This window comes from Corvus kubaryi, unplaced genomic scaffold (assembly GCF_017639235.1).
Source record: "Corvus kubaryi isolate FWS band 111438036 unplaced genomic scaffold, C.kubaryi_AGA036_p1.0 37353, whole genome shotgun sequence".
NCBI lineage: Eukaryota > Metazoa > Chordata > Aves > Passeriformes > Corvidae > Corvus > Corvus kubaryi.
Window position 1 is genome coordinate 128,390 of NW_024581115.1, and position 25,542 is coordinate 153,931.

The 25,542-nt window shown below is 44.0% G+C and overlaps 3 protein-coding genes across 8 annotated transcripts; 2 read left to right on the plus strand and 1 right to left on the minus strand.

Moving 5' to 3' along the window:
* Positions 1–3: 3 nt before the first annotated feature.
* On the plus strand, positions 4–10,011 carry DDX5 (DEAD-box helicase 5). Of its 3 annotated transcripts, none has more exons than XM_042032254.1 (13): positions 4–221; positions 4,564–4,729; positions 4,877–4,973; positions 5,058–5,191; positions 5,315–5,380; positions 5,825–5,966; positions 6,044–6,204; positions 6,361–6,533; positions 6,717–6,827; positions 7,030–7,091; positions 7,168–7,227; positions 8,474–8,698; positions 9,239–10,011. In XM_042032254.1, exons 1-13 carry the CDS (start codon positions 19–21, stop codon positions 9,622–9,624), a joined length of 1,986 nt encoding a protein of 661 aa, XP_041888188.1. In that variant the 5' UTR covers positions 4–18; the 3' UTR covers positions 9,625–10,011. The 3 variants fall into 3 exon arrangements, with proteins under 3 accessions (XP_041888188.1, XP_041888189.1, XP_041888191.1); XM_042032255.1 differs by lacking the exon at positions 4–221 and adding an exon at positions 3,004–3,201; XM_042032257.1 differs by lacking the exon at positions 4–221 and adding an exon at positions 3,041–3,177.
* Positions 10,012–12,670: 2,659 nt separating this feature from the next.
* On the plus strand, positions 12,671–18,343 carry POLG2 (DNA polymerase gamma 2, accessory subunit). 2 transcript variants are annotated; one of them, XM_042032258.1, is made up of 8 exons: positions 12,674–13,204; positions 13,599–13,746; positions 13,885–13,990; positions 14,375–14,548; positions 15,512–15,652; positions 16,492–16,572; positions 17,159–17,259; positions 18,144–18,343. In XM_042032258.1, the coding sequence occupies exons 1-8, from the start codon at positions 12,691–12,693 to the stop codon at positions 18,307–18,309; spliced, it is 1,431 nt and encodes a 476-aa protein (XP_041888192.1). In that variant the 5' UTR covers positions 12,674–12,690; the 3' UTR covers positions 18,310–18,343. The 2 variants fall into 2 exon arrangements, with proteins under 2 accessions (XP_041888193.1, XP_041888192.1); XM_042032259.1 differs by lacking the exon at positions 16,492–16,572 and having other exon boundaries at positions 12,671–13,204.
* A 2,672-nt stretch (positions 18,344–21,015) lies between these two features.
* MILR1 (mast cell immunoglobulin like receptor 1) lies at positions 21,016–25,309 on the minus strand. 3 transcript variants are annotated; one of them, XM_042032260.1, is made up of 7 exons: positions 25,079–25,309; positions 24,942–24,986; positions 23,821–24,108; positions 23,299–23,583; positions 22,674–22,787; positions 22,133–22,222; positions 21,016–21,277 (listed from the first exon to the last, which is right to left on the minus strand). In XM_042032260.1, the coding sequence occupies exons 1-7, from the start codon at positions 25,110–25,112 to the stop codon at positions 21,195–21,197; spliced, it is 939 nt and encodes a 312-aa protein (XP_041888194.1). In that variant the 5' UTR covers positions 25,113–25,309; the 3' UTR covers positions 21,016–21,194. The 3 variants fall into 3 exon arrangements, with proteins under 3 accessions (XP_041888194.1, XP_041888196.1, XP_041888195.1); XM_042032261.1 differs by having other exon boundaries at positions 21,187–21,712; XM_042032262.1 differs by lacking the exon at positions 22,674–22,787 and having other exon boundaries at positions 25,079–25,305.
* Between the last annotated feature and the right edge of the window lie 233 nt (positions 25,310–25,542).

Genomic DNA, 25,542 nt, shown 5'->3' on the forward strand with positions numbered 1-25,542 from the left:
CCACTCCCCGGTCACGTGATGGGCGCCCCCGCCCGGATCCCCGCGGTTCCGCCCGGCCGCCACCGCCACCGTCCCCGCCCGCAGGCAGCATGGGCCGGCCCCGGGGCGCTCCGGCCGCCGAATGCGTCTGCCGGCGTAAAATGGCGGTGGGGGAGGTGGGGTTTGCCCTGGAGGTTCCGCCTTCGTCACCTGAATGGGAGGCGGCTGTTGGCGTTTTCTCGGTAAAGATGGGGAAAGGGCCGGCCTGGGGCGGGGGTGGAGTGGGGGAAAGTTCTAGCACTCGACCTTGCAAGCTGGCCCGGGACGTTTGCCGGCCGGTATGTCCATTAACGGGGGGCTGGTGTTAATTGCCACGATACAGGTTTGGCAGGGTAACCCGAAGGCATTTCTGTATGAAAGGAGTGCTAAAACCTTTATTAAAAATAAGATTTAGAAGTGAGGCTTACTGTATTAGCTGCTAGCACAGTTTTTTGGAGAGGTTGGATGGTGAAAGTCTATTATCTTCCTTTCTAAGCAACAATATTCCATGCTCCTCAGGAATTCTGGGTTTTCTATGTTGCAAGAAAAAATGGTGCCCTTTATCGTTAAACTCTTCGAGCACGACGAAAGCAACTGAGGTCCCAATTTTGACCGTAAGAACAATGACTGTCAGTAATAACCTCAGTGGTGTGAGCTCCAACAGCCCACGGGTGTCATTCGTAGATCTAAATCCAAGTGCACACACCACCTGAAGAACACAAAAGAGCTTTTGTTGTGTATACGCAAATATAGATCAGTGCTATCAAAACTAAGCTAAATATGGATTTCAGTTTGCTACATACACAGCTCTGCAAAGCTGTGTTGATTTGTTTCCATGTATTGGCTCAGATTAAGAGAACATGAGAAAATCAAATCAAATCATGCTTAACTTAGGAGGGTGGAACAGAAAGATGAGGAAGTTTTTTTACAAAGGAAATTGAAAGAGGAGTTCCTTGCAGACTTAACTGCGTGTAGACAAGGCAGGGACTGAGTTTTTGTTCAGTCTTTTCAATTCTTTAAAACGTTGGAAAGATTAAACAGCACAGTAACAGGAGCCACTAAGTTATACACGAACAAAATCAAATTAAGATGTGTTCAGATAAATGCAACAGAACAAGAAGATATCAGATAATTTGTTATTTTTACAGCCTTTGCAAAAATCTTTTACAGATTCATCAGGAACAGGAAGCCTGTAGGGTCAGAATGTGGAGAGTGTTAATAGGAGTGTTTGGGAACAAAAAAATCTTTCACAGGCCATATTGAGTAAGTATATCTATACTGAAAAAAAAAAGGGAGGTCCCTCTATTAGACATTTGCAGGGATAGTATTAACAAAACCAGTCAAGTTGGAGTGCTACTGAAAGAAAAAATTAATTATAACAAAAAATGGTTGAGCAAGGTGGAATTCCAAATTGCTGAGGGTCAAACAGCTGTGGCTATTCATAAACAAAATAAGCCTGACTTAGGTGTTACTTGTGAGGACGATGTCATGTACACCTCTAGTCTTTGCAAACCTTGCTCTAGTCTTAGCAAGAATTTTTAAAAATTGCTAGAAAATAATGCACAACAGATCAAAAACATCTTTATACTTCCATTATGTAGATCTGTATGAGGTCCAGATTTTAATTGTTGTGAATTTCTTGTCAATAAAGAAAAAAATAGCAAAGGATAATTAGACCTGTGGAATTGCTTTAAAAGGAGGAAAAATTACACTGCAGCTTTGGTTTATAAAGGAGGTGACTTAGAAGATATTAATGTCCACAAACAATATAAATATAAAGTTATTACTCACCATTTCTACTAATTCATATTGTTTTGTTCCTCTTGTTCTTATGTGGCAATATGTTGAAAATGAAAGTAAATGTTTTTCAGGTTGCATACAGTGAAACTGTAAAAAACATTGTCATGGTATCTAACAAGCTAAGGGCATAAATAGAACCAAAATGGGAAGAAATGGCTATCAAATACAGTTATTTTTGTCCCAGAAAAGCCTTAAAGCACAGATTACTAGAAGGTGGGAGGATATAAGTGAGGAGTGTTATCGCACTTCTCCTTCCTTATGTTGTTTTCATTTGCTTCCCTCTCTGCCTGGAGCAGGTGGCTTGCGGGTGTTTGTGCTTCAAACTTCAACTCACATGTGTGTAAAGCCTCAGGACATTTGCGTTGTTCCTCCCCTGGCAAAGCCGGGCAGGTGAACAGCAGTGTCCACTTGGGGTACTGAATGTTTTTATCCAGTGCTTTCTGAGCAGCTTTTCAGTGACGCTGCACCTCAGATGACCTTTGACTCAGGTTACTGGCCCTGGTGTGGAATTCAGAAAGATAACACTGGTAACTGTTTACAGACATGTGCTTATAAATATTTCTGTTTACATAAATGTTCCTAAACATTTATAAAAGGCAGTGGGTAATAGTATAAAAGAACTGGCCTGAGGAGGTTTGATGTTATTTTGCGTCCAGCTTTTCAGGATCTGCACATTGGCTTCTTCCGAGAGCGAAAATCACAAGTGGGCATGGGGTCAATCTACCGTGAAGTATCAGTTATTAGTTAAAATGTTTATTAGTTAAAAGCCCAGGCTCCTCTTGAGCTCTTTCAGGAGGATTTTCATAAACAGATCTGTGAGAAGTGGGGGGCTGCACTGCGGACATTAGGGTCCGGCTCTGCCCTGCCAAAACCCATGAGGAGCTGAGCTGCATTCTGAACGTGCCGGGCGGCCGAAAGCCCGCACTTATGGAGGGTGGGAGGGAGAATTCTCCATCTCCATTTCTCCCTCAGGCCGGGAAGACCTCAGCGGGAACGAGGCTCCCGCCCACAGCAGCCCCGCGCAGGCGCGGGGGAACGCTCCCCGCGGGAGAGGAGGCACTTCCGGCCGCGAGCTCAAAGCCGGTCAGCCGGGCGAGCCGCAGCCGCACCCACGCGGAAGGGGGCAGGGCCTCGGGCTGGCTCCGGCCGCTTACGTAACGGCGGGGGTGGGGCCTGCGCGTGCGTCACGCGTCGGCTCCCGGCAGCCCCCGCTGCCCCCCCCTATATAACCGGCGTCCGCGCGGCCGACCGCCCACAGTGAGCGGCCCCCGTCAGCGGCGCCGGATCTTGCGTAGCTCTTCGCCACTCGCTTTAAGTGACCGGAATCGCCTCGCCCACTGCTATCATCGCCATGCCCGGGTATTCCAGCGACAGGGATAGAGGGTGAGTCCGGGGGCACGGCCGGCGCCAGCCGCCGCCAGCGTCCGGACTCTGAGTCTGCCCGTGGGGCTCTCGGGGTTATTTTTCGTGTGGTTAAGATGGCGGCGGGGTGGGGGTTGGGCCCTGAGCCCTTCCCTCAGCGCTCCCGCCGCGGGGGGTGGCCGGGGGAGGGCATCTGGCTTTTTTAAGCCACCGATTGTGGGCGACTGTATCGGTTCCTCCGCCTCAGAGCACCCCCCACGGGTGAGAGTGGCGCGGGGGGATATATTTTTTTTTCCTGTGGGGAGAAAAGATTAGCCCCCACCCGCCTAGGGACGATCCCCTAGCAAGGACGGTCCCCGTAGAGACCGATTCCCTCCCGCTGGGAGCGGCGGGTGGGCTGGAGGTTTGTGGGTCAGTGGGTTGGTGGTGCCGAAGCCTTGGGGAACTCTTGGCAGGGCGGTTCCCCTCCCTCCCTTCCCCCTCCCAAGGCTCGGGCTGTGACCGGTAGGAGCTGGCCGGCTCCGCTTTGTGTTGTGTAAGCGGATGTTAATGGCCGGCCCCGCCATGCGGTGGCTGAGGGGAATCAAAATGCCGGCTGTGCTGCCGCTGCCTTTGTTCCTCCTCCTCCCCCCGCCCAGCCCCGGCTCTAAAATGGCAGCGGCTAGAAAATGTGGCGTAGACAGAAATGAGAGACAAAGGAAACAGCGCTGGCAGGAAGCAGCGGCCACTCGGGGAGCGCTGTGTTGTGCTGGGAAGGATCGTTCCCAGCGCCCGCCCGGCCAAAACCGGGAAGCGATCGGGGCGGGGGAGGGGGCCCCGTACTCGGATCCAGCGCACGGCTTAGCGCGGCTTTAAGCTGCGCTTCGGGGCTTTCGAGATCCGCCTTATCGGAACAGAGGGACCGAACCTAAAATGCTAATAAAGCGCATGGCCTCATAAAGTATCTTTGTAAAAAGAAGTTTGTTTTCTGGGACATAAAAGAAACGGTTTACGGGAAAGTTATACGGAAGGTTTTGTAACTGCCCCTGCCTGCTTTCAACAATAGGAGTGTCGCTGGGATGGGAAACCATTTTGATTACGGGGTAGTGCCAAGGTTTTAATGCCTTACTTCGCTTGTTGTAACTTGCTGTTCGATTGCATTGTATGGAAGTGGGAAAGACATATTGCCTTAGCTTTTGAGTAAGAATTGTGGCAAGGCAGATTATGGCGTCTACAGCCTAAAGTATGGTTTTCAAAGTTCTAGTGTCCTGAAAATTAAGTAGGTAGAGTTTATACATCTGAATTGTGGAGTTAACGGGTGGACTGCAAAGATGGTGGTTAAAGTGTTCAGGAAGAGGACCAAAATGTTTCTCTTGCATTCTATGTTATGTTCTTTTTCCCTAGGTTTGGAGCCCCTCGTTTTGGAGGAAGTAGAGGTGGACCTCTCTCTGGGAAGAAATTTGGAAACCCTGGGGAGAAACTTACAAAAAAAAAATGGAACTTAGATGAGCTGCCCAAATTTGAGAAGAACTTCTACCAAGAACATCCGGATGTAGTTAGACGTACTGCGGTACGTACCTGATATGGCTTGAGCAAAAGTAAACAGAAAGTGCAAACACATTGAGGGTCATGGGGCCCAGCAGGCGCAGTTGGGGTCATTTAAAATACAACTTTTGTATCAAAGTATATTTCCAATAATGGGTGTTTTGTTTTGCAGCAAGAAGTTGAACAGTACAGAGCAAGCAAAGAGGTCACAGTTAGGGGCCATAACTGTCCAAAACCAATTATCAACTTTTATGAAGCAAACTTCCCTGGTAAGTGAAGACCAGCTTATTGGTTGTTCTTCAGGCTGGATTAGGGCAGCATCTGAATTCATGCGTTTAAATTTTCTCTTCAAGCAAATGTTATGGAAGTAATTCAGAGGCAGAACTTCACTGAACCAACTGCTATTCAAGCACAAGGTTGGCCTGTTGCATTGAGTGGATTGGATATGGTCGGAGTGGCACAGACTGGATCAGGGAAAACACTCTCTGTAAGTTTTGATTATAGCCTGGAATACTGCTGGATTTACAGCAGTGACAGTATGGCCTGGCTTAGTGCAGGGGGAGCACTACTGGGAAGAGAGTATAATGAGATTTTTCTTTTTTCCAAACAGTACTTACTGCCTGCCATTGTGCATATAAATCATCAGCCATTCCTGGAGCGAGGAGATGGACCTATTGTGAGTATTCCTAAGTGAAAGGGGATTTTAATTTCTAGAGAACATTGATTGTGTATTACAAGTACCAGTTGTCCATGCTCATTAGAGTGCGTAGCTGCATTCTGTTTTTCTGTATGAATAAAGTGATTCCCTGTTGGGGTACTCTCCCAACCAGATTCTATAAGCTCTGATTGGATTGTCCTTAAAATAGTACAGAACAGGGAGAGATGTTTGATTTTTGGGTTACATTTTGGAAATTGCTATTCCGTGGAAGCTAGTGACTTCCAGGTATCTTTCACATGTTAGGTCAGTGGTGGCCGTTGAGATGCCAGGTAACTTGGTTTGCTGGTTTGGCTACTTAAATCTACTTCAGTCAATCTGGCACTGAACTTTCCACTCAAAATTATTGTCAGACTAGGACTTTCCAAAGGATATTGAGCTTAAAGCTGGGCATCCTATTTCTAGTGTCTTGTGCTGGCACCAACCCGTGAACTGGCCCAACAAGTGCAGCAGGTGGCTGCTGAATACAGCAGAGCGTGTCGTTTGAAGTCCACATGTATTTATGGAGGTGCTCCAAAGGGACCACAAATCCGTGACCTGGAAAGAGGTATGGATCAGCCTTGGTGCATCCCTGTCTGAGGCAATGTGGAAACTGCTTCAGCTGACAGGACTGCTTGGTTTTAGGTGTGGAAATCTGCATTGCAACACCTGGAAGACTTATAGACTTCTTAGAAGCTGGAAAGACCAATCTCAGGAGGTGTACTTACCTTGTCCTTGATGAAGCTGACAGGATGCTTGACATGGGATTTGAACCTCAGATCAGAAAAATTGTGGATCAGATAAGAGTGAGTATAAATAGTTCATGCATTTATCACTATAGCAAGTACAAACTATTGCTACTACCCTTATTAAAGCAAGGGCAGTGCAAGCCTGGGTAGTTTTGGTTGGGCATTTAACTTCACCCTATACTGATCTTCTATTGACCTGATCTTCTTCTCCAGCCTGACAGGCAGACTCTGATGTGGAGTGCCACATGGCCTAAGGAAGTGAGGCAGCTGGCCGAAGATTTCTTGAAAGAATATGTGCACATCAACATCGGTGCACTGGAACTGAGTGCAAACCACAACATTCTTCAGATTGTGGATGTGTGTCATGATGTCGAGAAAGATGACAAGTAAGTAGTCCTTGGGGTAAAGCATTCTGTGTTTTCTGTCAGTTTTGCTTTATGAACTGTGAAATGAATGTCTTGTCTTGATGGATTTTTTTGACATCAGTCTGAAGACAAAGGCAAGAAATTAGTTTAAACTTGTACAGTACAAATCGGTCTAAGCTCTAACCAAAATATCTTCATTAATAGGCTTATTCGTTTGATGGAAGAAATCATGAGTGAGAAGGAAAACAAAACAATTGTTTTTGTGGAAACCAAAAGGCGTTGTGATGATCTTACCAGAAAAATGAGGAGAGATGGGTGAGTAATAGCTGAGATTTCACTAAGCAACCCTAGTAGTCTTGGGTGTGTTCTTGACACAACAGTTAAGAATCAAAACTGTCACAGAGTGACACCAGCTGTCAGTTGCAATGCTGAGACTGGAATTTGCCAGTAGGCCTATCTTTGGCTAATGAAGCCACTGATGGAGTGTTCCTGGGTCAATGAAGTTCTGTGTTTTCAGGTGGCCAGCGATGGGTATTCATGGTGATAAAAGTCAGCAGGAGCGGGACTGGGTTCTAAATGGTGAGTTTCAGCAATTTCTGCAAGCATCTGATGTGTGCTATTTAAGGAAGAAACTGATTCACTTCTTGTGTTACAGAATTCAAACATGGAAAAGCACCAATCCTGATTGCTACAGATGTTGCATCCAGAGGTCTAGGTTAGTAAAACTCAGTAATGCCAGTTGCCCAAAGCTTTTAAAGAAAGTCTATTGCTTTCTTTAACCTCTGCATTTTTCTAAGTTTTCTTCACATAAAGGTGCAGTCTTTGTGGCAAGGCCTAGGCATGACAATCGGAGGACTCGAGGGGGATGGAGGACTAGTGGAAATGATCGGCTGGCTGCTTCCAGTCAAATAGAGAGGTGAAAGCTGAGAGCATTGTGTGCCAGTAATCTTCAAAAGGCAAAGATCATCCTTTAAACTACTACCCCATAAACTGTTCTCTCATGAAATAAGCAGTTTCATTCACAGTTCACTTTGCCCTGGTATTTCTCTTCTCTCCATGCTTTGCATGATTTGCCATGGTGCAGTACTGTTAGTTTGTGCATACTGTCTGCTGTGATCTGTGGGTCTTTGAATTTCAGTGAGTTTTTTGAAATGTTGAAGAACATAATTTTAAACTTCAATGTTCAATGAAATTTTTTTCAACCATGAAATGGAGAGAGCAGCTTTAAAATGTACTAAGCCTTGTACAAATTGGTGAGTACTGGCACATGAAATCTGAGAAAAAAAGTCCACCTCTCACTTTAACAAGTGGGGCAGGAAAGCAATGGCTTTTCAATGCCTTTGAAAGTCGAAGTTCCTCCACCTATACGTAGTCGTCATGTCGAGACCTGCCAGAGAGAGACACATTCTCAAGTGAACCCTGGCTTCTTGGAAGCGCTTGCCTAGACGAGACACAGTGCATAAAAACAACTTGGTGACTTTGGGGGGACAGGTATGTTTTTCTTGCAGCTGCGGTTCAAAGGTCTTGGCAAGACGAGCAGTGTGGCCCCTTTTTTTTGAGCTTCTAATGAGTGTGTATGTGAAGGACCTTGTATGTTTTTACTCTAAGGTCCTCAAATGAGCACATGAAGAGGCTGCTGTGAGCTTTAGTGGCCCTACTGCAAGAAGCTTTCAGATGTCACTTGATGATTTGTAAAGGGGACTCTTGAGTTGGGAATGACAAGCAAATGCACACTCCTTATGGTAAGGTTTTGGATCACAGGGTGGGTGATGAGAACGGGATCAAGATGGAGTGTGCGTAACTTTTCCACAATACTCTTGCAGAAATGGATGATTCTAACACTGTTCTTTGCAGCCATTATTCCTTTTAAAATACTCTTATCTAATGTTTATCTTCGATTTGGCTGTTGTGGTGTGCAAAACTTTGTACCTCGCTTTTTGCCACACTGCAACACTTTACAGATGTGGAAGATGTGAAATTTGTCATCAATTATGACTACCCTAACTCCTCAGAGGACTATATCCACCGAATTGGACGAACTGCCCGCAGTACCAAAACAGGCACAGCATACACATTCTTTACTCCTAACAATATTAAGCAAGTAAATGACCTCATCTCTGTGCTTCGGGAGGCTAATCAAGCCATCAACCCCAAATTGCTTCAGCTGATTGAAGACAGAGGTTCAGGTACGTGCTGTTACTGATCTCAGTGCATAGCTTTCCTCTCAGAACAAAATGGAAACTCTGAATTCCACCTCCAGCCTCTCTCCAAAATGAATGTGGAAGGTGGTTTAGCTACCAGTTACGGTGACCTCAGAAGGTATTTATTAACACAAAAGCCAAAAAACAGCACCCAAATGCTCCCAGTCTATGCTTGTGGTGCACCAATGGCTAGGGCAGGCCAAAGAGGCACATCTTATTTGCCCTGAAATAAAACACTCATGGACTTAGTTTTGTGGCTTTGTCTCCTATGGCCTGGAAAGAGAGATGGACCCAAGTGTCCTGCTGGCAGGGTAGAAGTCACTTTTTGCCTTGATGCTTCTACTTGTGTTACTGGGGAGAGTGTGTGGCTCCTGAAAGGTTAGACAGCTTTATCTAACTGGAGTCCAGTGAGCACCTGGGGAAGCTTTTATAGTAGGTTTGAATTGCTGGGACAGAAAATAAATCGTGCCTAACTGAACTTAAGAGCCTTTATAATGTACATAACTGTCTTGTCTCTTTCACTAGGTCGTTCCCGAGGTGACCGACGTGACAGATACTCTGCGGGCAAAAGGGGTGGATTTAGTAGTTTTAGAGAGAGGGAGAACTTTGAGAGAACCTATGGTGCGCTAGGCAAGAGAGACTTTGGAGCAAAAACCCAAAATGGGGCTTACAGTGCCCAGAGTTTCAGCAATGGAACTCCCTTTGGGAATGGCTTTGCAGCTGCAGGCATGCAGGCTGGCTTCAGGGCCGGCGGTAACCCCGCAGGAGCGTACCAGAACGGCTATGAGCAGCAGTATGGCAGTAACATTGCCAACATGCACAATGGCATGAACCAGCAGCAGTATGCCTATCCTGCCACTGGTGCTGCTCCTATGATAGGTTACCCCATGCCCACAAGTTATTCTCAATAACTTAGTGTATTTAAATGTCTCAGTTTTTCATAATTGCTCTTTATATTGTGTGTTATCAAAACAGGATAGTTATTTAAGAAATGGGAAATGCAGAAATGACTGCAGTGCAGCAGTAATTATGGTGCACTTTTTCGCTATTTAAGTTGAATATTTCTCTACATTCCTGAAACAATTTTTAGTTTTTTGTACTAGAAAATGCAGACAGTGTTTTCAAAGTAAATGTACAGTGATTTGAAATACAGTAACAGAAGGCAGTGCATGGCCTTCCAATAAAGGTATTTGAAGACCGATTTTTCTTTCAGATGACGATTTTCTCAACATGTGCACAACTTTACATTAACAAAATGTCAAAATGTTTTTATATTAAATTCTAGAAAGGTTTCTCAACTGTGTCTGATTAAACATTTAAGCTTATACAAATACCAGCCTTGCCTTGATGGGGCTAGATTGCTTAGCATGGCAGGCTCCGCTTCGATGGGGAAGAAAATTAAAGCTGGCTTCTAAGAAAGTATTGAAAACAGTGTTCTTCCTTGTCTCACTAGTGTAGGGCCAGTTCTTGGAAAAGATCAAAACTCTGTAGTGGTGTTGCTAATGAGCTGCTACAAGTGTAGGAAGCTTCTGCAGCACCGTAACCGTCGCCTTCACATGAGCATATGTGCAGACCAGGCTTGAGTGTTGTGTACCCACAGCTGCCAGGCGTTGTGAGTTAGCATGCAGGCTTCTGAGCTTCAGAGAAACGGGAAGATCTTAGTATTAAAACTTCAAATTATACTTAAAACTGGTATTGAGCAGTGATTTCTTTACGGAGGTGGTGGGAGGGAAGTGGGCTGTTGATGTATGATGATGCCTCATGTATTTTTTTTTTTTAAAGACTTCTAGTATGTGTAAATGGCTCTCAAACTTCAAAGTACTGCCCATGCTGAGTGAAGCAACAGCAGTTCCTTGATAAGCAAAACTGGAATAATAGTTTATCCTGGGGTTTAAAGTGCTTAATGCTTTCAAGCAGAGTGTATTAAAATTCCTGTTAATACTAACTTTCAGTTCCTCCCTCTTGTTTATCAGTAACAGTGATGAGTTTTAAGTTCATCACTTCATGTGTTCAAAGTTGGATCTTGAAATCTACAAGGTTCATTTTAGGTTATTTTGAACCTGAGTAAGACTTCACAGATGTCTTAACTTTATGCACTTAACTTTTTGCTTACTCTGTGCTCAGCCCTTGATTACTGTTTCCCTCCAAGGCTGAGCTTGTGATGTTCTGTAATGCAGTCTAATCTGCTTCTTAATTGTTTCCTCCTTTGTGATATTCTATCACTTTGACAGTATTTTGTGGTCATTCACTGCTGCTATGAGAACTTCAGCTGGAGCCTTTAAGTTACCCCACTGCAGTCTAAAACTGCAGGTGGCAATGTATTTTGGTTTGGGTTTTTTTGTTGGGTTTTTTTTTTTTTTTTTTTTTTTTGTTGTTGTTGGTTTGTTTTTGTTTGGTTTTTTGTCGGTTTGGGGTTTTTTTGGGAGGGTGTTTTTTTTTTTTTCTCATATGCTTTGAAACATTGCTCAGTGTCACCAGGAGTGAAAAGGAAGTGGATTAGTAGATTACTTACCACTGAAGTATGACTTAATTCCTAAATTTCCAGGTCAGTTGCATGAAGCAAAATGCATTGAAAAGCTTATTTTTGTTTTAAAAACTTAAATGTAAACGAGTTCTTCTAGTATTAAAAGTACATGTAGATCTTGTGAATTAAAATTGAGAGATGAGAGGCTTTTAACAGTGATGCAAAACCTAAATGGGCAGTTGCCTTCCTCCTTGTGTTTTGTACTCTTTCCAAATGACCCTGTGCCTTGGGCAGTGTTTCCAGCGGGGGGAAATGTACCGTTTGTACATAAAATGATAAAAAGACGACCTCTACTAAGCAGCTTTGATGCCACTGCTATTCCGGCAGAATTGAGCTCATGGCAAATCTGCCTTTGATCTGTAATTCCCTCCAATCCTTGTGCAGGCAGGAGTAGCAACTCCTGCAGCTGACCCAGTGCCCTAATAACGCGTCTCGTTCCCGGGCCCGGGGGAGAGGGCCGCACCGCCCGAACCGGCGCGGGGATTATTCCAGCCCGAGCTTGTCATGACTGCGGCTCGCGGAATGGTTCCTGCCTCACGCCCCGCCTCCTGGCGCCGCTACACACTCGTGATGCAGCGGGTATGGAAATTTCCACTGCGCTGTGTGCGCTCTGCCAGCGCGAACCCGAGCAGCCGAGGGGCCTCGCCCGCGCTCTTGGCAGCCTTGGCTTGAGCTTTGCCTTCTGCCTTTATGTGCCTCGGACTTGCTGCTGCCCTTATGGGCTCCGGAGGGGCTTTTCCCCAGGAATGTTCCCGCGACAGTGAGGGCAGGGTCTGTCCTCTTGCCCCCCTCCCAGTTCCCCAGTGCCGGGGAGTTCTGGACGTCCCCCTCCGACAGGGGCAGGCCAGATGTGACCCCTGGCACGTGCGGCCTTGTTGCCGATTTTGGGAGCTCTCTCAACGAGTTTGGTTTATAAAAGAGAAATTGTTTATTCTGCGCGGGGCTCAAGGTTGCTTCCACGTATCAAGCACACCAAGGGGTAAAAAGTTACTTTTTTTTTTTTCAGTAAAATGTACACGAACCTACCTATCTAATGCACATTCTCCGCCTACCTAATGTATGTTTGTGTGATCTGATCTTACCCAATGCTTGAAACGAAAAGTTCCTTTATTAAGCAACTTCTATTGTAGAAGTTACCTGACTAATTAGTTATGTTTACAAAAGGGGAGAAAATTCAGGTTCATGACATCAATTTCCTTTGCAGAAGTTATCTGAGGCTATCATTACGGTTATAAAAGGTGAGAAGATTCAGCCTGGGGACAGAAAATTCACCTCGGACGGTCCCTGAACTGCGGCCCGGAGTCCCGATGGGGCTCCGAGGGTCCCGCTGCGCTTGCGCGGCCGCCGTGCCGCGCGTTTCGCCCCCGCCACTGCGCGTGCGCAATGGCTGCCCCGACCCCTCCCCCCCTTCCCCCCTATCTTCCCCCCGGCCCCTCCATGAGGGAGCGGCAAGATGGCGCTGGGCTCCCGCCAAAGCAGCTGCTGCTGCTGCGGCCGCGCCGCCCTGGGGCAGCCGAGGCGACGGCGGGTCCCGGAGCGGGCGGAGCCGGCAGGGTGCTCGGCGCGGCCGTACTCGGCGGGCGGCGGTGCTGCCGAGGTGGCGGGCGGGGCGGAGCTGCTGGAGGTGTGCTGGCGGCGGCGCTTCCTGCGGGGCGGCGCGGGGCCGGTGCCCTGGCGCGCTTACTTGAGCGGCCGCCACCCCGGCTTCGGGCCGTTGGGCGCGGCGCTGCGTGCTAACCTGGCGGCGCAGTGGTGGGACTCGGCTCTGCCCATGCGGGAGCAGGTGTTCCCCGTGGACGCCCCGCTTCACGGTCCCCCCGGCGCCCTGCGGGACGCGCAGAGGCTGCGGCTGCTGCACCTGGAGACGCTGCGCGAAGCCCGCCAGGGCAGTGGGCAGAACCCGGGCGGCCCGGCCCTGGAAGAAGTGATGGGGGCCGCGGAAGTGCTGCGGGAGAGCCTCCTGCCCGGTAGGTCCCGGGTGGCTCCGCACAGCCTGCAGCCTGCGAGCGGCTTTCTTGCTGGGAGCGAAGCAGCTGCATTTAAGGGACTTTTCCAGCTGTGTTGGTGCTCTCGGAACGTTCCTTCTGTAGGCTGTGAATTTGTTTGCTTTTCAAGGACCTGACCAGCACAGGTGGGCAGCTGATGCGCTCCCTGTGATTTGGGGAAAAGCACATTAAAATCAACGTGCCCAGAGGAACCAGCCTACTGAATCAATCTCTGCAAAGCATCAAAGCTAGTAAAGATAGTGGGACTGCATGTACAAACAACACGTGTATAATATGTGCTTTATCTGTTCTTGGTAGAGTTAAAACATCAGAAACTTTCCTGTGGCCGCTAAAATCAGGGCTTTGTTTTTTGCAGGTGTTCTGGCGCAGTATGTCAGCTGCTTAGAGCTGGTGAACAAACGACTGCCCTTTGGCCTTGCTCAAATTGGAGTGTGCTTCCATTCCGTTCCAGAAAGTGAACATTCTGTTCCAGAAAGTGAACAACAGAACAAAACCCCTACAAGGTAGAGTAATAGAGGAGTTAATCCCTTATCATACCTATACCGACTATTTCACTTTTGGATTATTTTTGAATGCTGCTTCTTGCTTTTCCCCTGTTGTTTCTGAAGGTGTTAACTTGCTGCCCTTGCTGTTGTTTAAAGAATAGGCGAGAGGACCACGTCTTTGCTTGCATGGTTTAGTTCTCCCAGAACTGCAGGACAGTGGCTCGATTACTGGCTACGCCAGAGGCTCCAGTGGTGGAGAAAGGTAACAGCAGCATATCCATGGGGAATCTTGGCCTACTCCTTTGTGTCTCAGAGGGGGAATAGTCACGCTGGTTGGTTTTATGGCCTTACATTGCTGGCCTGTTCTAGGCACTGAAATAGGTGTATTTCTCATGGAAATTGAAAAGCTACTGAAGTTGATGACAAACCTAATAAGTAGTTTATAACGTGACTTGCAGAAATATAAGTGTTTTGTGTTTGTCAGTGATACGAGATGAAAATGCCATAAAACAACCAAGAGATTCGGGCCGTAACGTAAAAAAACCTTTTGCTGAAAATCGCAGACTTCAGTTTGCATTGCAGACTTGGTTTTGTAGTTAATACAGGATTCACAATAGTGATCACCTCTTACACCTCTTATTTTCAGTTTGCTGTAGGCCCGTGTAACTTCAGCAGCAGTGACTTTCAGGATGAAGAAGGCAGAAGAGGATTTAAGTTACATTACAGCTTTCCTTGGGGAACAGAAACAATAGAAACACTGAAGAACCTTAGTGATACTGAACTATTAGAGCTGTATCCAGGAGAGAGATCAAAATTACTTGTAAGCTTTGCTGTTTTCAACATCTTTCCTGGTAAAAATGTGTGAGAGAAATGGTTTCTTTGCTGATCCACTTGCTGAGCGTGTGGCTGGCTTTTTATTCATTTGCTGCAAAAGTAGTACAGTTGATACTCTGCAGTCAGACTTTTCATTTTCAAAAGCTGATGAAACAGTGTTTTGGTATTTTTTTTTACAAGGAACTCTTCAAAATTAAAAATGAGCTATATTGACAGGACAGCTGTTGTCACTGGCATAGCCTTTTCCTGTATGTTACAGACTGTGTTTTGCACTGTCCAGTTTGCATCAAAAAGAGCCTGTAAATGTGGAGGTTTTTTTCTTGCTGTAGCTTGTTCACTTTCATGTATGTAGAAGTTTCTGTAGATTAATGGGTTATAAAAATGGCTTTACAGAAAAAGGAGGGATGGACCAGAGGGAAACCTCTCCACGGAATATGTTAGAGAGGGACAAACCTCTGGTAAACGGCAGTGTTTGGAGTTAGGCTAAAGAGATAAAATCAGAGTAATTTTGTATTTCACCGGTCAATTGCAACCTCCTTCTTCTCATGACAGTCCTGTCTTTCCTGCTTTTGCAGTTTATTTCTACAAAACTGGGTTATGTAGGGATTTCTCAGAATGTGGGGACTCATGGTCGCTTGAAAGTAATCTACAAACCTCCAAAAGAAAATGCAGAGTTTCAAGTGTATTTGCCATAGATTTAAATTTATGATCAAAGTGGCAGAGCAAGAAACTAATCTCGTCCTACCCTGACCTTCTGCTTTCCCCACTGTTGCAGTCTTACCTGGTTACAGATACACTGCTAAGATTACTGGTAATGTTTTAAATAAATGTCTGTATTTTAAATGTAGTAAGGGTGCTTGAGCTCAATGCCTCATTATACATTTAAAGCTAGCAAAAGGGTTTTGAGGACAATCTTTCATATTTTCCTGTGTGGGTTTTTTCTCTTCAGGGCCGAGATGGAAGGAAGAATGTCATCCCTCATGTTCTGTCTATGAATGGGAATCTGGACCGAGGAGTGTTAGCATATCTCTTTGATTCTCTACAGCTAGTTGAGAATCCATTAACAGCAAGGAAAAATTCACAGAGAAAGGTAATTTCATGTAGAATATGTGAGAAAAGTCTTAAGTACAAACCCCACAGACAATGTGGTAAATTCAAGCATTGCAATGTCTCCTTTTCCACGTGGCCATCCTGATCCCTTCCCAATGGGCGCAGACTGGACCCTCTCACTGGTAGCACCAGGCAGGCCCCATGGCACAGCCCCTGTGGTCCTTGTCACCCACATAAGCAGTTTTTCTCATTTTTTTTCTCATTTTTTTCTCGTTTTTCCTTTTTTACCTTTCTCTCTGATGAGTAGGTAGGCTCTTGACATGCAAGTGATGGAGTTAAGAGAAATCAGAATGTAGCTGCAGTTTATGGGAGAGAGGAATTTGTCTTTTCCAGCAGCGTTTGAAAGTGGCTGAGAAGAGTAGAAAAGTGGGTCACAGGTGGTAATGGGGTATTTCCCCTAGGACCATCATTATCCCCACTTTTACCCTGTGTTCTGGAGTTGGAGTGCTGGCTGTCAGTGCCTGTTACCCAGGCAGCTGTTTGGGCTTTAAGAACAGGCAGCAGACTGGATGGGAACTGCCTGCTGCACAGTCTCTGATTACTCTGGCTCCATTCAAGATAATGGAGCTCTGCTAACAAATCTTCATCTCTTTTCTGGAGCTCAGCCAAAATAGAATAATTTCTGCCACGTGAATGTAGCTGGGCTGTGTGCTCATTGCATAAAATACAGCTTGCTTCTAATTCAGGTTTTTGTGCTGTGAGAAAATTTTGCATGTTTAGAACCTTAATTTAATTAAAAAAAATTACTATTTCCTAGTTCTGGTTAGAATTGCATGATAAATACATTGAGTAAACTGTTGGTTTTTGTAAATTTATTAGGTACTTAAGCTTCATCCTTGCTTAGCACCCCTTAAAGTGGCCTTGGATGTAGGAAAAGGTCCAACAACAGAGCTGAGGCAGGTATGTTGTAAGAGAGTATTTTAATTTTGAGCATTGACTCTCCGTGTAACCTGTTACAATTCAGACACTGTTTATGTTGAGGAGAATCGTGCTGCTGCTTTGACTCCTGGAGATTTCTGGTTGTGCAGAGTTCATGGTGCTCTAACTCTGCAGCTTGTGGATGACAGCCGAAGGAATTCACTGCAGGCAGTTCCTTGTGTAGACACAACTGCTTTTGATACAATAGAGCTGATGCTTGTCCCATGCAAAATTAAGAAAAATAAATAACACAATCCCTTTCAGCTTCTTCATCTTTCAGAGTTATTTTGACACATGGGTTGCATCTTCAGAAGGATTTTTTAAAAGTTTTCATTTAAGTCAGTCATGAAGTCCCCATAGAAGGGAGGAAACTTACACTGGCATGTTTTTAAACAGAAGTGGAGACATAACTGCCAGGCTGCTTTCTAATTTGAGATTATTTCAGGCAGCAAATTAACACCATCTAGGAATGTTAATACCACACACGTTAAGAGTTTTAATGGTTTCTTTGTATACCGTCTCAAACCTCAAAGTCTGTCTTTTAACTTTTGTTTTTAAATGAACACAGGTTTGTCAAGGATTGTTCAATGAACTGACAGAAAATGGAATTTCTGTATGGCCAGGTTATCTGGAAACTCTGCAGGTGTCTCTGGAGCAACTTTATACAAAGTAAGGAGAAACAGTCTTTTGTAAATTAAACTATGAAGGTCAAAGATGACTTTCTGTGGACTGGTGTAAATACGCCTTTTTTTCAGTAGGAAGTCACTGAGTGCAGTAACTGACTGAAGGTGTGGATCCTGAACTACAGACTTGGATTCAAGTAGTTTTATTATGAAAAGTGTGTATCAGATCATTTTTTAAATTAAGTGAAGTAGAAGCCTTTCACATGTTACTATTATTTCCCTGGAACTGTGAAGTGCCTTTTAAAAACTCTCATGTAGAAAATAAATTTCTTCAGATGAGTTATAAGCTGCAGAACTGTTTCCCACCCTCACCCCCATTTTTGCATCTGGTCTGGTTCTGTATTTCATTCTTAAGCACTATTTCAAACAGCACACTGTGTCTAGGCTTGAACTTGAAAGTTCTTCCAAGCCTGGAACCATTGCCATTAGTGTATGTGATGGAACTGTTTGTGGATATAAAAACAGCTATTCCATTTGGGGGCTTCATTTATGATTTGTTGATCAGGAGTGAATTTGGGGCATATGGCTCCTTATGTCAATGAATCTTGAGCATAGTGATGAGTGTTTTTTTCTGAGAGAAGATAAATGCAACTATTTGTTCATGTGCAGTAAAACTAAGTCAGAAAGATAAATTCTCCTTGTACAAAAATACTCCTTTAATAGGTCACTAAAGATCCTTCTTGTAGCTAAATAATAAAGAAATCTAATCAGGAAAGCAAGGAATGGCAACAGGAAAACTGGAGGTGTCACACTGGACTTAGTGCAATACAGCAAAACTAAATATTTACAGTTTATGGTCATTTGTATGTAAGTTGTCTGATTTTTTTCCATACACCAAAAGCAGTAACAGGTGGGTTCTTTTCTCTGCAGGTATGATGAGATGAGTATTCCCTTCATGGTCTTGGTAAGTGATGGCACTCTAGAGAATGGAGTGGTCCAGCTGAGAAGTAGAGACACCACCATGAAGGAAATGATGCACATTTCCAGGCTGAAGGACTTTTTAACAAAGTATGTTACGTCAGCCAAAAATATGTAAACTTAAAATTGTTGAATAAAAGGATTTTCTTAGACATCTTTGCCTGAACTGGTTTCAGCATTGTCTCACGGACTCAGTGGTTTCTCTGCAAACAGTTGTGCTAAAACTTGGTGGTGTGTCTGTTTTCTGTCAAATCTGGGTCTTCCCGGTTACCTTGGAAAAAGGCAAGAGAAAAAAGTTGTCACTTGTTAGCAAGGCTAACCATATTCTTATTCACGTCTTTGGATTTACTATCATATTGCAAGTGCTCTATCCTAAGCTAAAAATTCAACTTTCATCTGTGTTACTGACACAATTATGATTTCTAGTGGAAAATGGTATTTATGTAAAAGACTTCCAAATCTTAAATATTTTAATAACATCAGTAAGTATCTTTGTACCATCTGTTTGTAGAAATGTATTTTAATCACATGGCTTCAGTTCTTAAACATGTAAGCTACTTCATCCTGACTTTGATATACAAAAAAAATCAGAAATATATTATCAAGAGTAACAGAGGAATAGATTTAAATAAATTGTAAGGTCTTTTACGAACATTTTTCGTGGACAAAATGTCTCTGTGGATAAAATGGTGGAAAAAGACTAATGTGTGATCATGTTTTTCCTGTACCTAAGCATAGCTGTTAAAATCAGATACAAGAGTTTGCAGAGATATGGAACTGTATGTTTCTGATCTTGTCTAGATTTCCAGTGCCTGTACAGCTTGTTCAGTCACTGTATGAAGTGCTTAAGGTTTGTGCAAAAAGGCCTGTGGCCGCTGATAATCATCAGTGTCATGAAACACAAGAACTTGCCTTAAAGTCTTCTATTAACATGGTGCTCACTTAACTATAAATGAGTAATTTGTAACAACAATAATAATTGCTGTATGGAATATGTATGCTAGATATAATCAAGATTAGCATAGTGTGTTCTTACTGAACTCATAGAATTCTAAATAAGGGGGCTATGGAATGATATTAAAACAACCCAGCAACATCTGAGAAACAGCCTGTAGCAGGATACTTTATTTATTTTGAAGTTAACCGTCCCAAAACTTAATTTTAGCAACATACCCTTACTCTGAGAGCTGCAGTACTGTTGAACTGAGTAATTGCCATCCTTGCAGTTACATAGAAGCCAAATACAGATCTTCTAGTGCCTAAGAGGGATTTTTTTCTTTTTTCCTTACACTGGACAAAAGCCTTTTGATTATCTTATGTGTGCACACAATCCAGTTTCTACGTTAGCAGAATTGTTAAATTCAGAAACTTAGATCTGCATGAAAGCTTTACATGTAATTCTATGTTTTATCTGTTCTGCTTTTTCTCCTAAGTTGAAGTCCTTAGATATTACGGCTCAAAGATTTTATTTTCTAGTAGAAAGTGAGCTACGTTGTCTGTCTACGAACTGCTTAGGCCAGGAAATTGGTATCTAAACATCATTGCTTTCTGTGCAGCTTGCTGGGACTTAGCACATTTGAGGGCTGAAAAATTCTTTAAAAATATGATTAAGTTAGTCACAAAAAAGTCATACCTGGTACGCAGTCTCTGATGAGGACCTTTGAATAGACTGTGGAACATACCCTCATCGCTGCTAAAAGCCAGAATAACATAATTCATAATTGTGTTTTTGGTACAGATACACAGAAGAAGAATTAACATTACATCTGCAACGTGGTTACTAATGACATCTTCTGCATGGTATCATAGTGAGGCTGTTGAATTTGTTGCCATAGGATGGTTAGTTGTATTTTTTTTTATTTTTTCTCCCCCGCCTCAAAACAGTTTTAAAGTTATTTTAGTTTTTCCATATGTCTCGGTTTTGAAAGACAGGTGTCTGCTAAGGAAGGCAGAGGCCCCCCCTTGAAGTGGCAGATATAACCCCTTTTCCCTCCAAGTTATTATATTTTGAAATCAAGGGCCTTTAGGCAAAGATGTGGGAAATAGGAATAACAGTTCTTTACTCTCTCTCTATATATATGTATATAACCAGTCAAACAAAACAACAACAACTCTGGCAGTAACAGCAATCTCAAACCCAGTCCCAGCCTTCTCGGCTGTCAGGCCCTTTCCCCTCGGGTGCAGTTCCGCTCGCAGCCGGCAGGGGCGCTGGCGGCTCCCGGTGAGCAGGGCAGGTGCGATGGTTCCCCCGCGGCTGCAGGGGGCGCTCCGGAGCGAGCTCGGGGAGCACGCGGCACTGGTGCCCTGGGATCCCGGGAAGGGATGGGACAAAGGCTTCACAAACCCCTGGGCAGCCGATCCCGGACTCTCAGGAACAGCAGGCTGGAATGGCAGGCTGGAACGGCAGGCTGGAGCAGCAGGCTGGAACGGCAGGCTAGAGCGGCAGGCTAGAACGGCAGGCTGGATCGGCAGGGACGAACGCAAATCCCGGGTGGCAGACGAGATGTATCCAGATGGGAGAACCCCACGGAGGCCCAGGCAGGCAGGGCGAGCAGGGCTACAGCGTAGCGAAAGCTCGAAGCAGCAGCGGAGCAGGGCAGCCACAGCTCGGTCTCCAGCAGGGCAGGGAAAAGCGGCTTTTGGGATCCCGGCATTGTTTCCAGCAGGAAGAAAGAACGGCCAAAAAGAAAGAAGCAGCAGCTCCTTTCTCTGCAGCTTCTCTCTCCGGACGCTCAGAGCGAACTGCCCCCACACCCAGGTGTAGACAAAGGAGTAGCCAGGCCCGCCCCACTCCCCTTTTTGTTTTTCTTAAGCACAGCTATTTGTCCCCTAGCAACATGCATATGGGAGAAAATTCCTTTAACAGGAAAAAACTAAGACTAAACTAAAACCCCAACACCATAGTAACTAAGCAGTTTCATAAGCAATTTCAAGTATTTAAGCCCTGCCTCCACCCTGCAAAATCCCCTCAAAACATATTTGTGTGCATCAGATATTTTGATATTATAGCTTGAGGTTTTCACCTTTTTCCTCTTCTCTTCTAATAACAGAAAAGTTGATGTATTCTTCTTCTGGTTTAACAGGCTCTGGATTAAGGATGATGAACAGCAGTTAACTCACTTGCAAACAACTTGAATCAGAATTTTTTTTCTATAATCTTGAAACAAAGCAGTGAGATTCCATACTGAATATAAATCATGGAGCATCCATGGGCCTTATCAGAGCTCTTATCCCTGTCCTTGCAGGCTGAGACCTGGCACGAGCATCTGTACAGCACTGAGCTGATCCAGCAGGGCAGTGAGAATTCTATCTACTACATGAACAGGAAGGCAGGTTTGTTTGGAGATAGTTATTCCATTTTGATATTTAGAAATGGGAAACGTAAATGTCTTTGCTATTGGTTTATTTTGGGGGGTTCTTTTTCCCCTTGAAAAGAGACATTCCCTTAGAAGGAAGATGTAGAAACTTGCAAGTTCAGAGCATTGTGGCTGTCAGGTAGTGTCTTCATTATTGTGTGTTTTCTGCAATTCAAGTAGTAAAATGCCTTAATGTAGGTCAGTTGCTTTGTTGTCGTGTCATAATTTCAGTTTGAACTGACTTTGAGTCTTGCCAAGGTTAAGAAGGGTGGAATAAAGAACTAAAGTACTGAACAATTTTGAGTAGAATGCAGGAGCTATGCAAATTTTACTTTGCTACAACTTCATATAGCTCACTGTTGTCTGTTAGTAAATAGGCATTACACCCATTTGGGTTTTTTAATAGAACCTCAGTTCATTTAACCAGCTGCAGTTCTGGTTGTATGGCTGTCAGATGGTGCCAAATACGGATTCTGAGGGATTTCAAATAATGCCTTTGCCAGGAGGGTCAGTAGGTGTCCCCTTACAGGGATTTTGCAGTACCTGGAGAAACCTGCCTGACTGCAGTGGGTGACAGGAACTTACCTATCTCTGTGTATATGACTTCATTTTCAGACTCCTCTGCATTCACTGTTGAAGTAAAGCTAGTTGAGGGCCTGGTAGACTTAAATTTTTCTGCAAATTGTGAAAGAAAAACATGTGTGTATATACTTATATATATATATAGAGAGAGAGAGATTTTTCTTAGACAGAAATAAACAGTTTCAATGTATTTGTAGTATTTTGAGATCTCAGGTAATGTTATTTTCACAATCAGAATTATTCTTTAACCAAGGGCGTTTGAATAGATTTCCCTTCCCAGTGAGGTCAAATTCCTTCCAGTGTTTTTGTGTATTACATTAGATGTTGTTTTGCTTCCCCCACCCCACATCTTTCATCTAAAACACAGCTCAGAGATTTGGCCTTGTCAATGTCTTGATAAGCTGCCAGTGCTGCTTGAGAGGAGACTCAACAACATGTTAAAATACCAGGAGCTACTCTACTGATAACATGATGTTTACACAGTAAAATATATTGACAACATGAATGACATTTGGAAAATGAAACAGACATTCAAATAACTCACTTGCTTTATACAAAGGAATTATGAAAAATGGGATTGCGAGAGCAAATCCTACTATGAGTAGTAGCAGGGTTAGCCCAAGAGAAATTATCAGGGGCTGAGAATGGCTTCTCTCTTCTGCCAAAAAGAAGAAGAAAAAAAAGTGTTCATGCAATGAAGTGTTGTTTCATATTTTAAGTATTTTCTGTAAATTGAGATCAAGACTCGAAATTTCTTTCAGCTTTTAGGTTAACTGGGGTTAATGTAACTGCTCAGGAGAGTCCCAAAGGCTCTGTGCCCCAGCAGAAGGAAGGCAGCTTGCTGGTGCCAGTAAGTTCTTTCATAGGACCAGAGAGAAAAATGAAACCAGACTCTTTCCAAGGTGGACCAGGGGTCTTTTGTAAAAGTGAGTCTTTCACAGACATCCTCCATGGTCACTTCAACTTCTACTGCTGTCTAGGATGCATGAAATTCTATGGTTTTGCATTAATTTAAAAAACTCAATTTTCTTTTTTTAATTTAAAAAATTATATTTTGAACATCACATTGCAGGAACAAAATATCAAGCTAAAAACTTATATAGTTACAACATTCTGAATTTTGTGTGATCCCAGTCGGTCAACAGTAAGTAATCTCTTTTCATCCATACCTGCTAGTGTAAAGTTGAAACCATTGCTGTATTTTGCATTATTGGGAAAACTGTTACTAGCTTTGCATTTATACGTTCCGTAGTCACTAAGGGAATCAATAAACAGAAAAATCACAGCTGCTTCCCTCTTCTGCATTGTCTTTTGGGGAGAAATGTTTTGTGATCCTTTGAAGAATAGATATGAGATGGGAAGAGATCCATTCTCCGAGAGACAGGACAGGGTCACGTTCTGGCCTTTCTTTGCCTGAGAGGTGGGTGAGCTCAGCACTGGTTTGGAAATTGGCTCTGTAGAAAGAAAACTGAAAAGTCTGAATCATTGAGTACAGGACAAACTCCACACAAGGTTTGAAGTGAAGTGACAACACTGGCAAAAGACCTGAGCACAGAGGGATTGTGAGCCCAGGCAGGAGAGCACTGCCAGCTCTTGAGGTGAGAGCAGCAGTAAAGTTCAGCTCCTCAGTCAAGAGATGGCTGTGTGCCCCTGGAATAGCCAGTGCTGGGAAGGTGTATGGCAAGACGTACCTATAAGGGTGAAGATGAGGCTGTTGCTGTATTTTCCACCACTGGAGATGATGTACTCAGCTTTGCACTTGTATTCCCCCACGTCACTGGCAGAGTTGATGGTCAGGGTGAACAGTGCGGGGGTCAAGTCTGACCTGTTTAAAGCAGATACCTGCTGGTTGTGCTTAAACAGTGTGTATCTGACAGGTGGAGATGCAGACTCAGAGAGGCAGGAGAGGGTCACATTCTGTTTCATCACCACGTTCAAAGCCCCCTGAACCAGTACAAGCTTGGGATTGGACAGCATCTCTGGAAGGAAAAAACTTCTGAGTGAGCTGACTGCACCTGTGACTCAAGAAACCCCCAGCCTTTTCCCAAAATACATTGACAGCCAAGCTATGCTTATTTGTGTTGAAACAGGCCATTATACTTTTTCCACCTTGTCTCGGTTACCCCAACACACCTCTAATAGCAGGCAACTCAATTACTTTTCAAAACCAGAATGCAGCTTCCCACATGATGAAAAGTGCGTGTGTTCATGCAAAAGAGGCACAGCCACACAAAGCCTATGGATGTGTTCAGATGAACCATCAACACCACTTTTGAACTACAGCAGCAATTAAAAAATTAGAGAAGTATAAAAGATAAATATTAGAGTATAGAGAAAGTAACCTTATATATTAATTGAGAGGTAGCATGTAAACCTGAAAGCAAAAGCAGTATTTTATTGTGGCTGTCTATAAACAGACTGGACTAACCCTGTGTAAGTAGATTGAACATTTGAATAGTAGCAGTAAGGGCCTTGATGGTCTCAAAATTTTGTTTCCTTTCATGATCTTACACAAATAAATTTGCAATAAACACTTGTCTTTTCATAGAAAATGGTACTGAACTAGTCATGACTAAAATAAATTACAATATTTCCATGGGGAAAAAAATGTTTTAACAACTTAAAGAAATTTTGACTTTAAATACAGGTCAGCAAAGAGACAGTTAACTTCGTATAGAAACTTTTGAACTGGCTCACGGAGAGGCAAAAGATTTAATTTTGCATGAAATTTTTGGACATTTTTAAATCCCTCCCCCATTTTTTTGGATAGCAGTCAATCTCAGCACTGCAAAATCAACAAAAGAGAACCTACCTTTGCCATTTGCAGTAGTTTTCTGTATCTGCTGAGACATTTGAGCTAAGACAAGAAAAAGAAAAGCTTTCAGACAAGAAACAATGGTTTTGGTTTAGAAAGATTTGTAGTACGAAAGAAGCGTGTCCTTGGCTTACGGTAGGAAAACAGCAGAACTGTGAGAAAATACATTTTCTAGATACTGAGCAAGAGAGCTGGTGGAGTTACATGACAGAGATCTTCCTTTTGAAGGTGATGGAGGAGGGGCTTTAGGACTTGAGGAAGTTCTAAATACAGAAACTGCTGATCAGTGCTGATCTTTACTCATGTTTCTGTAGAGAATTTTGTCATATTCCACATATGTTAGCCTATGGCAGGCAGAGTAGTGGTCAGAGAGAGGAGCAGTAGTGTGGAGCAGCAGTTTGGGATACAGGTAAATGTTGTGTACAGTTGTCCTAAGACGTGGCTGATGTGAGCAGCAGTTTCCCCCGTGAGTTGTGTGGTAGAGCCATCCTGCCATGCACTGCAGGACCAGGGAATCACTGAGGGTGGAAAAAACCTCTAAGAGCATCAAGTCCAACCATTCCCCCGGCACTGCCAGCTCCACCACTAAACCATGTCC